The 13224-nt window shown below is 39.5% G+C and overlaps 1 protein-coding gene across 6 annotated transcripts in view; it reads right to left on the bottom strand.

The window, feature by feature from the left end:
- Positions 1 to 13224, bottom strand: part of ap1b1 (adaptor related protein complex 1 subunit beta 1) — a 75896-nt gene that overhangs the window by 33080 nt on the left and 29592 nt on the right. For all 6 annotated transcript variants that reach the window (XM_042101382.1, XM_042101380.1, XM_042101379.1 and 3 more), the window contains exons 10-11: positions 10379 to 10494; positions 8246 to 8411 (exon numbers count right to left, since the gene is read on the bottom strand). In XM_042101382.1, the coding sequence (XP_041957316.1) occupies positions 8246 to 8411; positions 10379 to 10494 (282 nt within the window). The remainder of the gene's footprint in view (positions 1 to 8245; positions 8412 to 10378; positions 10495 to 13224) is intronic.

The following is a 13224-nucleotide window of genomic DNA, read 5'->3' as shown; positions in this document are numbered from 1 at the left end:
AAAAAAAGGCTAAAAACGTAATATTACGTTTTTGCGAAGAGATGGTAGTAATATTACGTTTTTGGCACTCAACGTATTTTTGCACTCAATGAGTTAAATGTATTTTTAATATACCAACAAAAATGAACAAAATTAAATCAAAAACTTGCCAAACCCATATTGAAATATTTATGAATTTCATGATTACATTTAGACATTTAGGAAAGTATGTTTTCTATCCAGTCTAATAATATGGCTGGCTGGTTTACAAGATAATGCGCAAGAATGGTTCACCAAAACCCAGCGCAAGCGGCTGCTTGCCTCTCAGCTAGCAGCTAGTTCAGCGTTTCTCAAACTGTGGGTCAGACATGCCAGGCGCGAACTGATGTGAAAAACAGGAGTTTTTTTATCTGTAGCCACTGGTAGCACCCGATGCGCAATGGACGCACTGTGTTATTCACAGGGAAGCGCTCGTGTCAAGTCGTGTTAGTTAGTCCCGACCTACATGAGATTTTGAACGTTGTTGTGAATTTCATCAAAACCCGGCCTTTAAAAGCGCGTCTATTCTCCACACTTTGCAAAGAGATGGTAGCTGACCAAAAGGCTGTACTGTTTCACAGCGAGGCAATGTGGCTTTCCCGAGGTAAAGTGTGGTCGCGCGTGTTTGAGCTCCGAGTCGCCTCTTCTTGAAGAGCGCATGTTTGAATCTGCAAGCACGTTCACTAATGAACATTTCTTGATGAAGCTGGACTATCTTAGCGATATATTTGAGTTAAATGTCCAATTACAAGGCAAAGACAAGCACCTACCTCACCTAGTAAATAAGATTACTGCATTCTCCAAAAAAACTTGAGTAGGCCTATGGGACAGGCGCCTCGATCGCGACAGTATTATGCCTTTGAGATTTCTGAGCGAAATCGCTGAAACGTCTGATTGGGAGGCACTCTTGTGATCCCATGTATTAAACAGTAGGTCTACATCACATCCCTGCAAAGTTTATTTCAAAAATATTTCCCAACCAGCAGTGCTCAATATGACTGGATTATGGATCCATTTAATGCAGCATGTTGGTATTTCATTGAATATATTGTACAATGTTGTAAAATGGCCTATGCTTCCTAATATGTTGCTGGAAAACAGAAATATGTGTGTTATGTATTTATTTATTAGTATATCTGCAGCGCCAGCTGATTTTAACTCTGTTGAAGAGGATATATTTAGAACTTGTCATTATTTCAATAAATTTGACAATTTTAAGCTTGACCTACCACTTTCTTAGAGCGATGAGGGACAGGTGGGGCTCGAGAATGCCCCCTTGATCAAAGTGGGGAGTGAAAGGAAAAAGTTTGAGAACCACTGATCTAGTTTGTTAACTACCACAGTCACGAGTTGGGTCGCGATAGTCTGTCATTTTTAAAAATGGGTCCCCAGAAAAAAACACTGAGCTAGTTCAACACTGTTGGACATATCGCCATCTAGCGAGGCGGAGTAAAACATTAATACTTTGGCCTACGACAGTGTTTCTCAAACTTTTTCAGTTTCAGGACCACTTAACTAACCCTAGCTTAAAAAAAAAAAAAAAAAAGATTAGACCTACTTCAACAGTAGCCTATAATTAGTCTACACCAGACATACTCAACTGGCGGATCTCGGTCCGGGGGTGGACCCAAATGCAATGCCATCCGGACCGAGACCAAAGCTGTATTTAATAAAGATTATTAGCCTATTATTGGGGGCCAAGCAGCGAAGCTGCGAGGCAACCCATAGTGATTCTACGTATTCTTCTTCTTATTATTATTATTATAACGAAACGCTAATTTGCCATTGAACCATACAGTAAAAAGTTGGGATATTCGGCACATTGATTTGGTTCAGTCATATCTTTAATTTATTAAAGTTTCAAGTCTGCACTTCGAGTGCTCTAGCGCCAACATTTCAAATTTTTTATTACATCTATGCACTTAACATTTGAACCGTACACCACTTTTTGAACATTAAGGTATATTTGGAATCCTTGGATGAGACCGAACTCGACGCACCCCGTGACGTCAATTTCCGCCATGTTGGATCTTCCGCCATATTGTATTTCATCAAAAACACTTAAAAGGCATCAAATGTCATAAAGTTTGTCCGATTTTCACAAAACTTGATGCAGATGATCTTCAGACCAAGACTCACAAATCCATTGCTTTTTGGAGCCATATTCAAAACATGTTGCCCGTCGTGACCAATCAAGTTTGGCGGCGAAGCCTCAGGACCCAATTAGGAGGAGGCTCAATAAATTTGATGACTTTTGACCTATAGGTGGCGCTATAATTAGCAATATTACATTTTGTCCTGTAAAGGGTGATGTGTTTGGAATTAAAACATATTAGTGATGTCTATTAATACTTTGAGAGGTCCTTAGGCCGACACATGCCAACATGTGACGTCAACATAATTGATTCAATCGCCATATTGGATTTCACCAAAAACATTTAAAAGGCATCAAAGGTAACAAAGTTTCTCCGATTTTCACTAAACTTGACGTAGATGATCGTCAGACCATGACTCATAAATGTATTGCTCTTCGGAGCCATATATGAAACCTGTCGCCCGTGACAACCAATCAAGTTTGGCGAAGCCGCCAAACAGGAAGTGAAGTGATATCTCAGCAATGCCTTCACATATCAAAACCAAACTAGGTATATGGGCTCAGGACCCAATCAGGAGGACGCTCAAGAAATGTGGTACATTTTGACCACTATGTGGCGCTATAATCACAGGAAGTGGGCTCATATTTCTTCAATGCTTTCACGTATCGAAACCAAACTTGGCTCATTGACTCGGGAGCACATCCTGAGGACATACAATAATTTTAGCGACCTTTGACCACTAGGGGTGCTATAATTAGCAAAACTTTCTCGTATCGACACCAAACTTGGTACATAGACTCGGGAACACATCCTGAAGATGCACAATATATTTAGTGACCTTTGATCACTAGGGGCGCTATAATTATCAACACTTTTTTGTATTGACACCAAACTTGATATGTGGACTCGTGACTACAACCTGAGGATGCACGATACATTTGGTGATGTTTAAGGTGTGCGTGTCTGTGGGGAGCCATTGGGGTGTGTGGTGGAGGAAGTTTATCTGTGTATATTTGTGTGTGTGGGACGGGGGATTAATTGGGTGTGTGTATAATGTAGCAACATTGGGTTGTCATGACAACTCCTGCTCAACTGCTTGGCCCCCACATTGCTGCTTGCAGCTATATTTATTATCATCATCATCATCATCATCATCATCATCATCATCATTATTATTATTATTATTAGGCTATTCATTATACTTTCAAAGTGTTTCAGGCGTAATTATTTGTCACATGATATTTCTAGTTGTAGGCCTAGCCCTTATTAGACATTCTCTGGCCTAGTCTTTTCCCACGATCTCAAAACAAGGTTGCTCATCATCACTATGGCAACTGAGCGAAGCAACGAACATGATGCCGGGTGCACATTTTTTTCCCCTGTATATCAGTCAGTGATTCGGGCTAGTTATCAGTTTTCAGCAAACAGAATTAAACATGGCGTGCTCCAAGCTGGAAAAAAAAATGAAAAATGGATTCAGAAAACCGAGAGATTAAGGCGGAGTGGACAGAGAAATATGCATTTGTCCTGCCTGCGGGGAGCACAAAACCGAAGTGTCTGATCTGCAATGAGACGGTAGCAATCATCAAAAGTTCAAACGTGAAGCGGCACTATGAAACAAAGCATGGGCACTTCGAACAAAACTATCCCCAAAACAGCGAGGTGAGAACCAGAAAAATAAACCAAATGCAAGAATCATATCAAGCGTCACAAACTGTGATAGGTCAGCAACCCAGCAAGAGCGCACGACTGAACCGTCACTAGTGGCATGGGTCTTGGGCAAGCATAAAAAGACATTTTTAAAAAACCACCTCGGACCCTGGAAACATTGGAAACTTGGTGAGTGGACCTTTTCAGTTTGTAGTTGAGTACCCCTGGTCTACACAATAGGCCTACTCACATCTGAACCACCTTGCTTATTGTCTTTGCACTTTGCTTATTGTGTCAGAGGATTCATACTGTATGATTTAAACTGGCATATCTCACATAGACAGTGTTGCAGAACTGTTTGGATTTACATACAAGTTGGTTCAATATTGCAAACTACTCATCTATATTATATTTTACCACGTCTGCTCGCGGACCACTTGGGATAGCTTCCGGACCACACTTTGAGAAACACTGATCTACGAATATGACCGTGGTCCAGTCGAATCTTTGACTGTCTATGGTCAAATCCCAGCTAAACTATAACTGTAGCTCGACTTACCTGTGCATGTAAACATACTAACCGACAAAAATTCAGAATGAGTAATTATAACAGATTAGTAGCCCTGTGGACACAATATTGTTGGAAAATTGAGATGTGTGAAACACTATTTGACTCAAATGGTAATAATTTGTAATAAAAAAAAAAAGACTAAAATGTGTTGACTAAATCTGACTAAGACCTAAGATACCTTTAGTTTTCTTTTGACTAAAACTAGACAAAAATGATGAGACTTTTAGTCGACTAAAACCTGACTACCAAAAATGATATTTGAATGACTAAATATGACAAAGACTAAAAAGGACATTTCGTCACAAGACTAAGACTAAATTAAAAATAGGTGACAAAATTAACACTAGGCGACTACTACACATACTGAAACTTAAGTTTTGTCTACCATTATTTGCACTTTAATGTACCATATATATGGAAGTATGCATAGGGGTTGGTGTAACGCTTATCAGTTCAATTTCCTATTTAAAAAAAGAAAAATTGGAAAATTGGATTCAAATGTTTTTTGCACGTTTAATAAATGCATACTTAATTTGAGTTATTTTCTTGATTTCATATTTGATAGAGAAATGAATCGTGGAAAAATGGGAATAATTTGTTTCTAATAGTGCTTCAGCTTGCCTGAGAGGGGCAAGGTCACTGTCCGCCCCAAGTTAAAGATGATAGGCTGGCAAGGGTCGAGTCCCACCTCTCACCATGCTTGCATTTAGGTTTTGCCATAGTTATGGCATGTTTGACAAAGGTCTCAGCATATGAGGAAGATGCTGTGATTATGTAAATATGCAGCATGTATATATATTATAGCTTAAACTTGAAGTGCTTCGTTGATATTTTAATTGCCACGTACATCAGCGCTGAAGTTTTAACGGCAAACACTGGATGAACAATGGATTTTATGGAGTGGCGCCGACAAAATAGAACTGAATCGTAATTTAGGCATTGCCAAAGTGCGATGCTGGTGTGCAGAGTTGTATTGAGAAGAACAACAGAATCTAATGTAATTGAATGTGGAAAGGGGAGTGCGCTGCACTCATGTCACTCGTGTCCAAAGCGCTTAAAAGCGCCATTCAGCCGACCTGGAGTTCAGAATTGCGTTGGTGTTTATTATCTCCATGACTACAGGAGGAGGAGGGATGGATAACACACAAAAAATACACCATATAGCCTATATTCATTATCTTTGGAGTTCAGTTGAAAATTAGGAAATTTTCTTTATTTCTTATTGAGAAATATGCACAAGTGCATATGTGCAAAATGTAGGCCTACAGCACATTTCAATGAAGTGCTAAATAGCCTAGTCCATTTACTATGTTCAGTTCATGTGAAACAGTGTAGGAGTGTAAACAATGTTTAGCTCGTAATAGATTAAAGCTTAAACTTGGAAGTGCTTTGGTGATTTTTTAATGTGGACTGAGCCAACACCGGCAGATGAGTGCACTGTCACTTGCCATGCACGTCAGCAAAGTTTTTAACTGGCAAACACTGGATCAACATTGGATTTTATGGAGTTGCGCCGACAAAATAGAACTGAATCGTAATTTAGGCGGTGGCAAAGTGCGATGCTGGTGTGCAGAGTTGTATTGAGAACAACAACAGAATCTAATGTAATTGAATGTCGAATGGGGAGTGCGCCGCATTCATGTCACTCGTGTCCACCATTCAGCCGACCGGGAGTTCAGAATTGCGTTGGTGTTTATTATCTCCATGACTACAGGAGCAGAAGCCTACTAGGAAGCAAAGATTCTAGAGCAGAGCTTTGCTAGGAAGTGGCAGTTTGAGAACAAGAAACGGTGCATCAAAGGGTCAAAATAGTAGCAGTCAAAGGGGATCGTTGATAACAGAACACGACGTGTAAAATAAAACAAATGTTGGCGGCACACAATTAAAAAAACGTGTTACGTATGGTCCTTAATTAACGCGCGATTAACACGTTAACACTAACAGCCCTAGTTTTAATAGTCAACTGGAGAAGTTATGGTAAAAACACCAAGTACCGGCTATTTCGTTCGAAAATTCTAAAACAATGTTTTTTAATACTTCAAAATAACATTTGATAAATTAACCTTACATTTTTCAGTAGCCAAAGGTGTGTAAATTTGAACATAATCTGGTTTGGTTCTTATCAGGGCTTTTCCTGCCTGAAATATCCGATTTTGTTTACCATGCTCGGAGGTTAGTGCTGGCCTGGTGGGTCGCCTATTTCCGACCTTTCTGACGGTACATCAACGCTTAGACCGAGAATTCGCAAATCAAAATTCCTCGCAATTCAAAAGTCCACTGGAGCTCCAAGCGGATTTGTACAAGCAGCCTAACAACACTGTTTACAGCTCTTCAAGTCACAGTAAAATGTATTTTTTGGTACATAGCTAGTTTAGATATGGTGTGGGTGCTTGCGTTTCTTTAGGAATCCGCCGTCTTAGTTTGTATAGAAATGAATATTAAGTGACACATACACGCAAGAGGTCGGAAATACGGGACGGTCAGTAATAGGTGATGTTCCGATAACAAAGTTACCAGTGAGAGTCGCAGCTAAAGGGAATTAAGATAAAGGAATGATAACCAGGGACAGGGCAGGTTCCAGCAAAAGGTAATAAAGAGGTTTATTTTCAACCAAAGTAGCTCTACTGCTCAGACCTTTTTTGGCACTATTAGCTGGTCCTCTTGTTTACGTTTTATGATTCTTCAACGGTGTGCAGTCTGTGGCTTGTCGGCAAGCACAAGTATACCGGTAAATGGGCTCAGCCATGCACTTGCCCGGATTCGATCCCAAACAGCAGCACCTTGGATCAGGAGTCGAGCATGCTTGCAATCAAGCTAAAAGCCCAGGGTGCTAGCTAGCTCTCTTGCCAGCATTACTCTTAAAGCATCGGGAGGAAGGTTTACCAACGTACATACTGCACAGCCATGGACCAGCTGGCTACCGTTACACTGGTTTGAATGCAATGCATTTGAATAGAACACTAGTATCGTTCAACAATCAAACTATTGAACTATTTTCTTATTGTTTTTCATAAACTGTTTGTCATAATACATATTGCTATTGTTTTATCCACTTGTGGGCTAGCCTGGATGCCAGCCGAACTTAGCCCTGTCCACAACATTTGAGGTCGGGAAGTTCGGTCTGGACTTGTTCCGTTGTGGAGCAACTATGCCCGAACCAGAGCTGTTAGGAGTCACGGTTCGAAACAGAACTCCTGAACGATTTTGTTCAGAGCTGAAAATGCAACTGTGTTTGACAGAGGACAGATGTAGGTTGCTAGTGACAAAATATTAGCTTTCAGTATGGTACAATGAAAGTGACATTTAAATAAAAAGTGTTTAATTCCGCCCAGTTCTTCCTAACAAAAACGCTGTTGCTAAAAGATAGACCTTTAGATTTCACCATCACGTCTGTTGTACAAGATACTGACAGCGTAATAACAAAGAAAACAATGTTAAGGCATTTATGGAGAAGAAGAACCCCTGTATCAGTTGAAACATGCACCGTAATCACATCCCAATGGAGCAGTTTCAGACTCCAATTCTGACTAGAATTAAATATGACGACGTCAGGCTACTTGTGGGCTGCTGGCCAATTCTGAATTGGTTCAATTCTGAATGCTGTTAGTCTGTGTAAGTCACTTTGGATACAAGTGCCTGGGTCATACCATGTAAAGTCAGATACATTGGTTTCTGCACCATCTCAGATTTTGTTCAAACTTTGAAAAGTATTATAGCCAGTTCAATCTTTGTAGGCTGGAAGACAAAAATTCTCAGGAATAGAGTATCGGTGGCAGAAATTAGCCAAAATTAGTTATATATGCTTCCCTATTTTTTGTTATATATTTAAAAACTTCAGTTTCACACTTAGTCCACAGATAAGTGCACAAACAATTCAATTCAAACATCTAGTTGGTTGGTTGGTTGGTACCTGAGTGCTCTCATCATGGAAACCCTCAAGAAAGCTCTCCAGTAGCTCATCTGCATTATCAATCCGCTCAGCATACTCGCCAACAATCCAGATCATGGCTGCCCGTGCCTCGGGTTCATCCAGAGAATCCAAGTTCTCGCACAATGTGGCAATAACGCTCTCATATCTGATAACAAAACATACCAGTTACAAATGTACAAAAGCAACAAACTCATGTAGGCAAGGAGGTGTCAAGTCTATAAATACAATGGCCCAGTTTCCCTTTTAGGATTAGGAAAAAAAAAAAAAAAAAAGGCCTAGGCTAAAGGTTTTGAGCAACTCGCTTATTGGCTGGCTGCCCAAAGCGACAAACAAAAAACAATATAATACTGAAAATTTAACAAGGAACAAAAAATTAAGATGTTGGTCAGACTATAATAATTTAGGCGAGAGTTTTGCATTAACATCTGGAAATAGCCTAGTTCTTTTTAGCTATCCAGTTAGCTCTAATCATGTCTGCTAGTCATTAAAATTGTAACTGTGTGTCCAGAGATGAACAGAGCATTTTACATTGAACAGAGCATTTTACGTTGTTCTGTGATGTTAACACAGAAGGTATGCCACTTAGGTTAGTCCAATAAATTGTCAGATGTTATTTCACAGAAACAGTTACATCCCTATAATTAGGCTGGAGAATAAAATGTAATAAAGTTTTGGCAGATTTAGCGCCCCCTCCTGGATTACACTACACTCCAAAGCCAATTTAGCCTACTGTAGCCCCATGGCAATACACATGGAGTCGTGCATGATTGAGACAGAATTAGAGAAGGGATCAAATACTGAGAAAGAACCAGTCTCTCAAAGATTGGAATTAAATGTTTCTGATCGTCAAGTATTGTTTTTTCGTAGGCTTACGTTTTCGCTACTTCAGTATCAACTTATTCAGCCAAAGTAACGCAAGCTTTATACTCAGTCAGCTGTTTGTTTGCTGAGCCAATGTGTGTGCCATTTTTAGCTCATAGGCTCCAGCCAGCTTTGGTTAAAGGGAGTTTAATATGGAGATGGAGGGAATATGAGACTCTGCAAGCTCTTATACAATCACTATGTGTGCTATTTAACCCCAAAATACGGATGTATGCAAGTTATCGCAAAGAAGCTTGTATCATTTTCAAACTGTACCCCACGTGTTTTTTTTTCCGTTTGTTTGCTTACTTTAGCATACAGTTAGCTAGGGAACATAGCTACATAAAAGCCTGGGAACAATATACAGCACTTAGCATTGTAAGCGTAACCCCAGGCAGTTTCAATGGTCATGTTAGCTAAGGTTGCATTCTGATCACAAGGATCCTTACGCTGAATTCCCTACCTTTACCCACTGCACAGGGTGTAAAATTCAGGGAACTCGATTGCTAAAACAGTTTTATTTGGAATGCACTGATAGTCTTAGGTTGTCATAAAAGACGTTTGGATTCACGAGAGGTCTCCATTCAAGACAGTGGAGTGTAGTTAGCTTGCTAGTTTGACATCATCAGATTGTTGGCTTACACATTTCAGATGTGTTTTTGGATTACAATAAAAGTTGTTTTTACAATGTACAGAGTCTATTTCTCACTAACTTTCACAAAATCCCGAAGTCTGGGTGCCATATAACTTCCGGTGAAGGAGCTGCATGCATGAGGCTGGTAGTGGGCTGGTGTGTATGTAAATTTCAGGCTGTTACAAAAGGTCCAGACCAGAGGCAAAAGGTGCAGCCGCCGAGTTGTCATCATCTATTAGCTTCATTGCGAAAAAGGTGACGATGGGATTTTGAGGTTCCCTGTATGTTTATTTTACATACAGGACTGCAAAGGTAAACTCGGTTTCGCATTCTATGACCCCTTTATAGCTTGTAGTAAGCTTGACATCTCACGGTAATATTTGCCATAGTATTCATTATTAAGCTTTATGGTAAAGCATACTTGAACTTGCTTGAAAAAAAGTAAACATTTGTAGCACGACTATATGTTATGAAAATGTAACATCAGTAATGCTCAAAACTTTCACCACAGCAAGAACATGGCTAAAGATGAATTGACAGACTTATCCTTAAAACACAATAATACTTATGAACAAAAGTTCATAAATACTTGTGACAAATGAATCCAAAGGACTTACTTGTTAGGATACTTGCGGAAGATATCCTTAATGACCACAATGGCCTCTTGAACCACATAGTTGACTTTGGTTTGGATGAGGTCCAACAGTGTGCTGACACAACGTTCTGCTGATTGCTGCCACAAAAAAAAGAGAATTTGTGAGGACAAAGATGACAATAGAAAAAACTATTTACAAGTTTGAAATCTGGGGCGCTGTGGCACAACTGGCTACTACGCCCGTACCATATTAGAGTCCAGGTGCCCAGGTCATTTCCTGTCTTAACAAAGGCAAAAAAGGTCTGCAACAACAGTTAAATCCGCTGAGGCAACACATCCCCTCTGGGCACCAGTTATATTCAGTAAGCCACAACGTGGGACTGCATATTACACTACATTTACACCTCAATTACAACACAACCCTGGACTAAATTTGAGAAACCACTCAGACATTTCACTTTTCCAAACAATGCGTTTTCTTCGATACATTCCCCAACAATGTAAACATCAATTAGTAAAGACATTACCGACATTACAAATTACTATTACAGGTTTCCAGGTAATAACTGGACAGATACAACTTTTTATGGACACTATTCATCCATAATGGAATTTATCTCTTTGGTAGTGCATAGTGCATACTACAACTTGGTTCTCACCATCCCATCCGGCAGGATGGTTAAACCCCCCCCCCATTTTAAATCATTTTTTACATCACATTATGTAGCATAGTCATATTATACACCATTTGGATTTGGACTCCTGGGAATCAATATGACAATCTTTTTCATGTAAAATATCTGCTGCTCTTATTTTTCATGCTGCTCTTATTTTTTTCTCTTATTTTTTTCATTATTATATGTGCCCTCTTATTTACTTATTTACTTACTTTTTTGTTTACTTGAATGTTATGTTTGTCTGTGGACTTAAATTGGTAAAATATGTCTTGTCTTCACCGTGGGATAGTGAGAAACGTAATTTCGATCTCTTTGTATGTCTGGAACATGTGAAGAAATTGACAATAAAGCTGACTTTGACTTTGATGTGTAGTCAGGGGTTAAATTGGGCTGGGGGCTCAGCCCTGGCACATAAGCCTGCTTGTTTGTGTCCGGATGTGCCTGCTTACAGTCAGTTGCTTACTGGAAATATGTCACACAAAATTTGATGAAAATTCTGCTTTTGAAAACATGATATTTTTGACAATAAATGACATGATATTTCTGACAGTAAGATTTTTGAAATGGCATGTCTATTTTGTCTCGGCGGAGCTGAGATATGAATAGGGAAACGGCCGTATTCTTGTTAAACTGCTTAATCTCGTTGTCAGTCGACCATTGCGCACAGCTCGCTCATGCATTCCAAACGCAAGTGTACAACAGCACAGCAGATAGGCTACCACAAAAAGGCAACCAGAACGACAGAATCCTCATCCAATGAATATATATTTCCTCAAATAAATTGCTAAAATATTTATATATTGTCCAATGGTCAATCTGTTGCTTCAATTTGTGTTTTATGCGACACGAGCACCGATGCTGACAGACTAGAATGTTACCTTTCATTTGAGACCATGATCATGCTTCTACACAAAGGGGTTCATATGCAGTAAGCCTTTTTTCGTCAGTATGCATTTTGGGTAACCAAGGGTCCTACCGTATTTTCCGGACTATAAGTCGCACCGGAGTGTAAGTCGCACCAGTCAAAAAATGTGTCATGAGGAGGAAAAAAACATATACATACATACATATATATATATATATATATATATATATATATATATATATATATATATACATATACACACACACACACACACACACACACACACATACATATTGTGACTTATAGTCCGGAAAATACGGTATTTGTAGTCTCCATAGGGCATTTTGCAAAACGCATGGGCATACATTTGCAAATAATGGTCTAAAATACTCATCTTTTATTTTATATTGATCTACTTTTACACACAGCTTCACAAGACCTGGTGCTAGGGCTCAGTTGTGCTTCTAAGTCATATCAAGTGTCCTAGAGGGCTGAAATGTGGTCAGTTCAGAGATGCTTTTAATCCAGCAGAAAGAAAAAACAACATTCTAGCCTCTGTAACTATGTGTCAGTGCTTCATACTACCAAGACACTACAGGGTCTCAGCTTTCCAAAGAGGTCAAACATTTGATTACAGGCCAAACTAGGTGGGAACAGAGGCCTCGGAAGGAGGTACTGTGCAATTTGAGGTAAAAACTTGAAATTGGTATTGAGATCCAAATGGTTAACTTTTCAGAATCTCAAGAGTTTGAAAACTATGGATGTTACCTAGCCTGGATGCCAGCCGAACTTAGCCCTGCCCACAACATTTGAGGTTGGAAGTTCGGTCTGGATTTGTTACATTATGGAGCAATTATGCCTGAACCAGAGCTGTTCGGACCAGAAAAACTCCTGAACGGTTTTGTTCAGAGCTGTACATGCAACTGTGTTTAACAGGACAGATGTAGGTTGCTAGTGACCATTAGCTTCTAGTGAATATTAACTTTCAGTATGGTACGATGTCTTTGTGAATTACGTTTAATTACAAATTTTATTCATCCCGGATCTCCCCAACAGAAACGCTGTTGGTAGGAGGTAGACATTAGATTTCGCCATTGCGTCTGTTGTAGAAGATATTGACAGTGCAATAGCTTTAAACAAACGAACAGAAAACAATGTTAAGGAAAAAAGGATGGTTCAGGTGTTCTTCCTACAAGATTTACCCCCTGTATCAGTTGGAACACACCCCATAAATCACATCCCAATGGAGCAGAATCACTCATACTCTGATTAGAATTTTGAGTATGACAACATCAGGCTAGATGTTACCTTGAACCTACTACATTC

Source organism: Alosa sapidissima, chromosome 8, assembly GCF_018492685.1.
Source record: "Alosa sapidissima isolate fAloSap1 chromosome 8, fAloSap1.pri, whole genome shotgun sequence".
Classification (NCBI taxonomy): domain Eukaryota; kingdom Metazoa; phylum Chordata; class Actinopteri; order Clupeiformes; family Clupeidae; genus Alosa; species Alosa sapidissima.
This window is presented reverse-complemented; position numbering and strand designations above follow the sequence as displayed.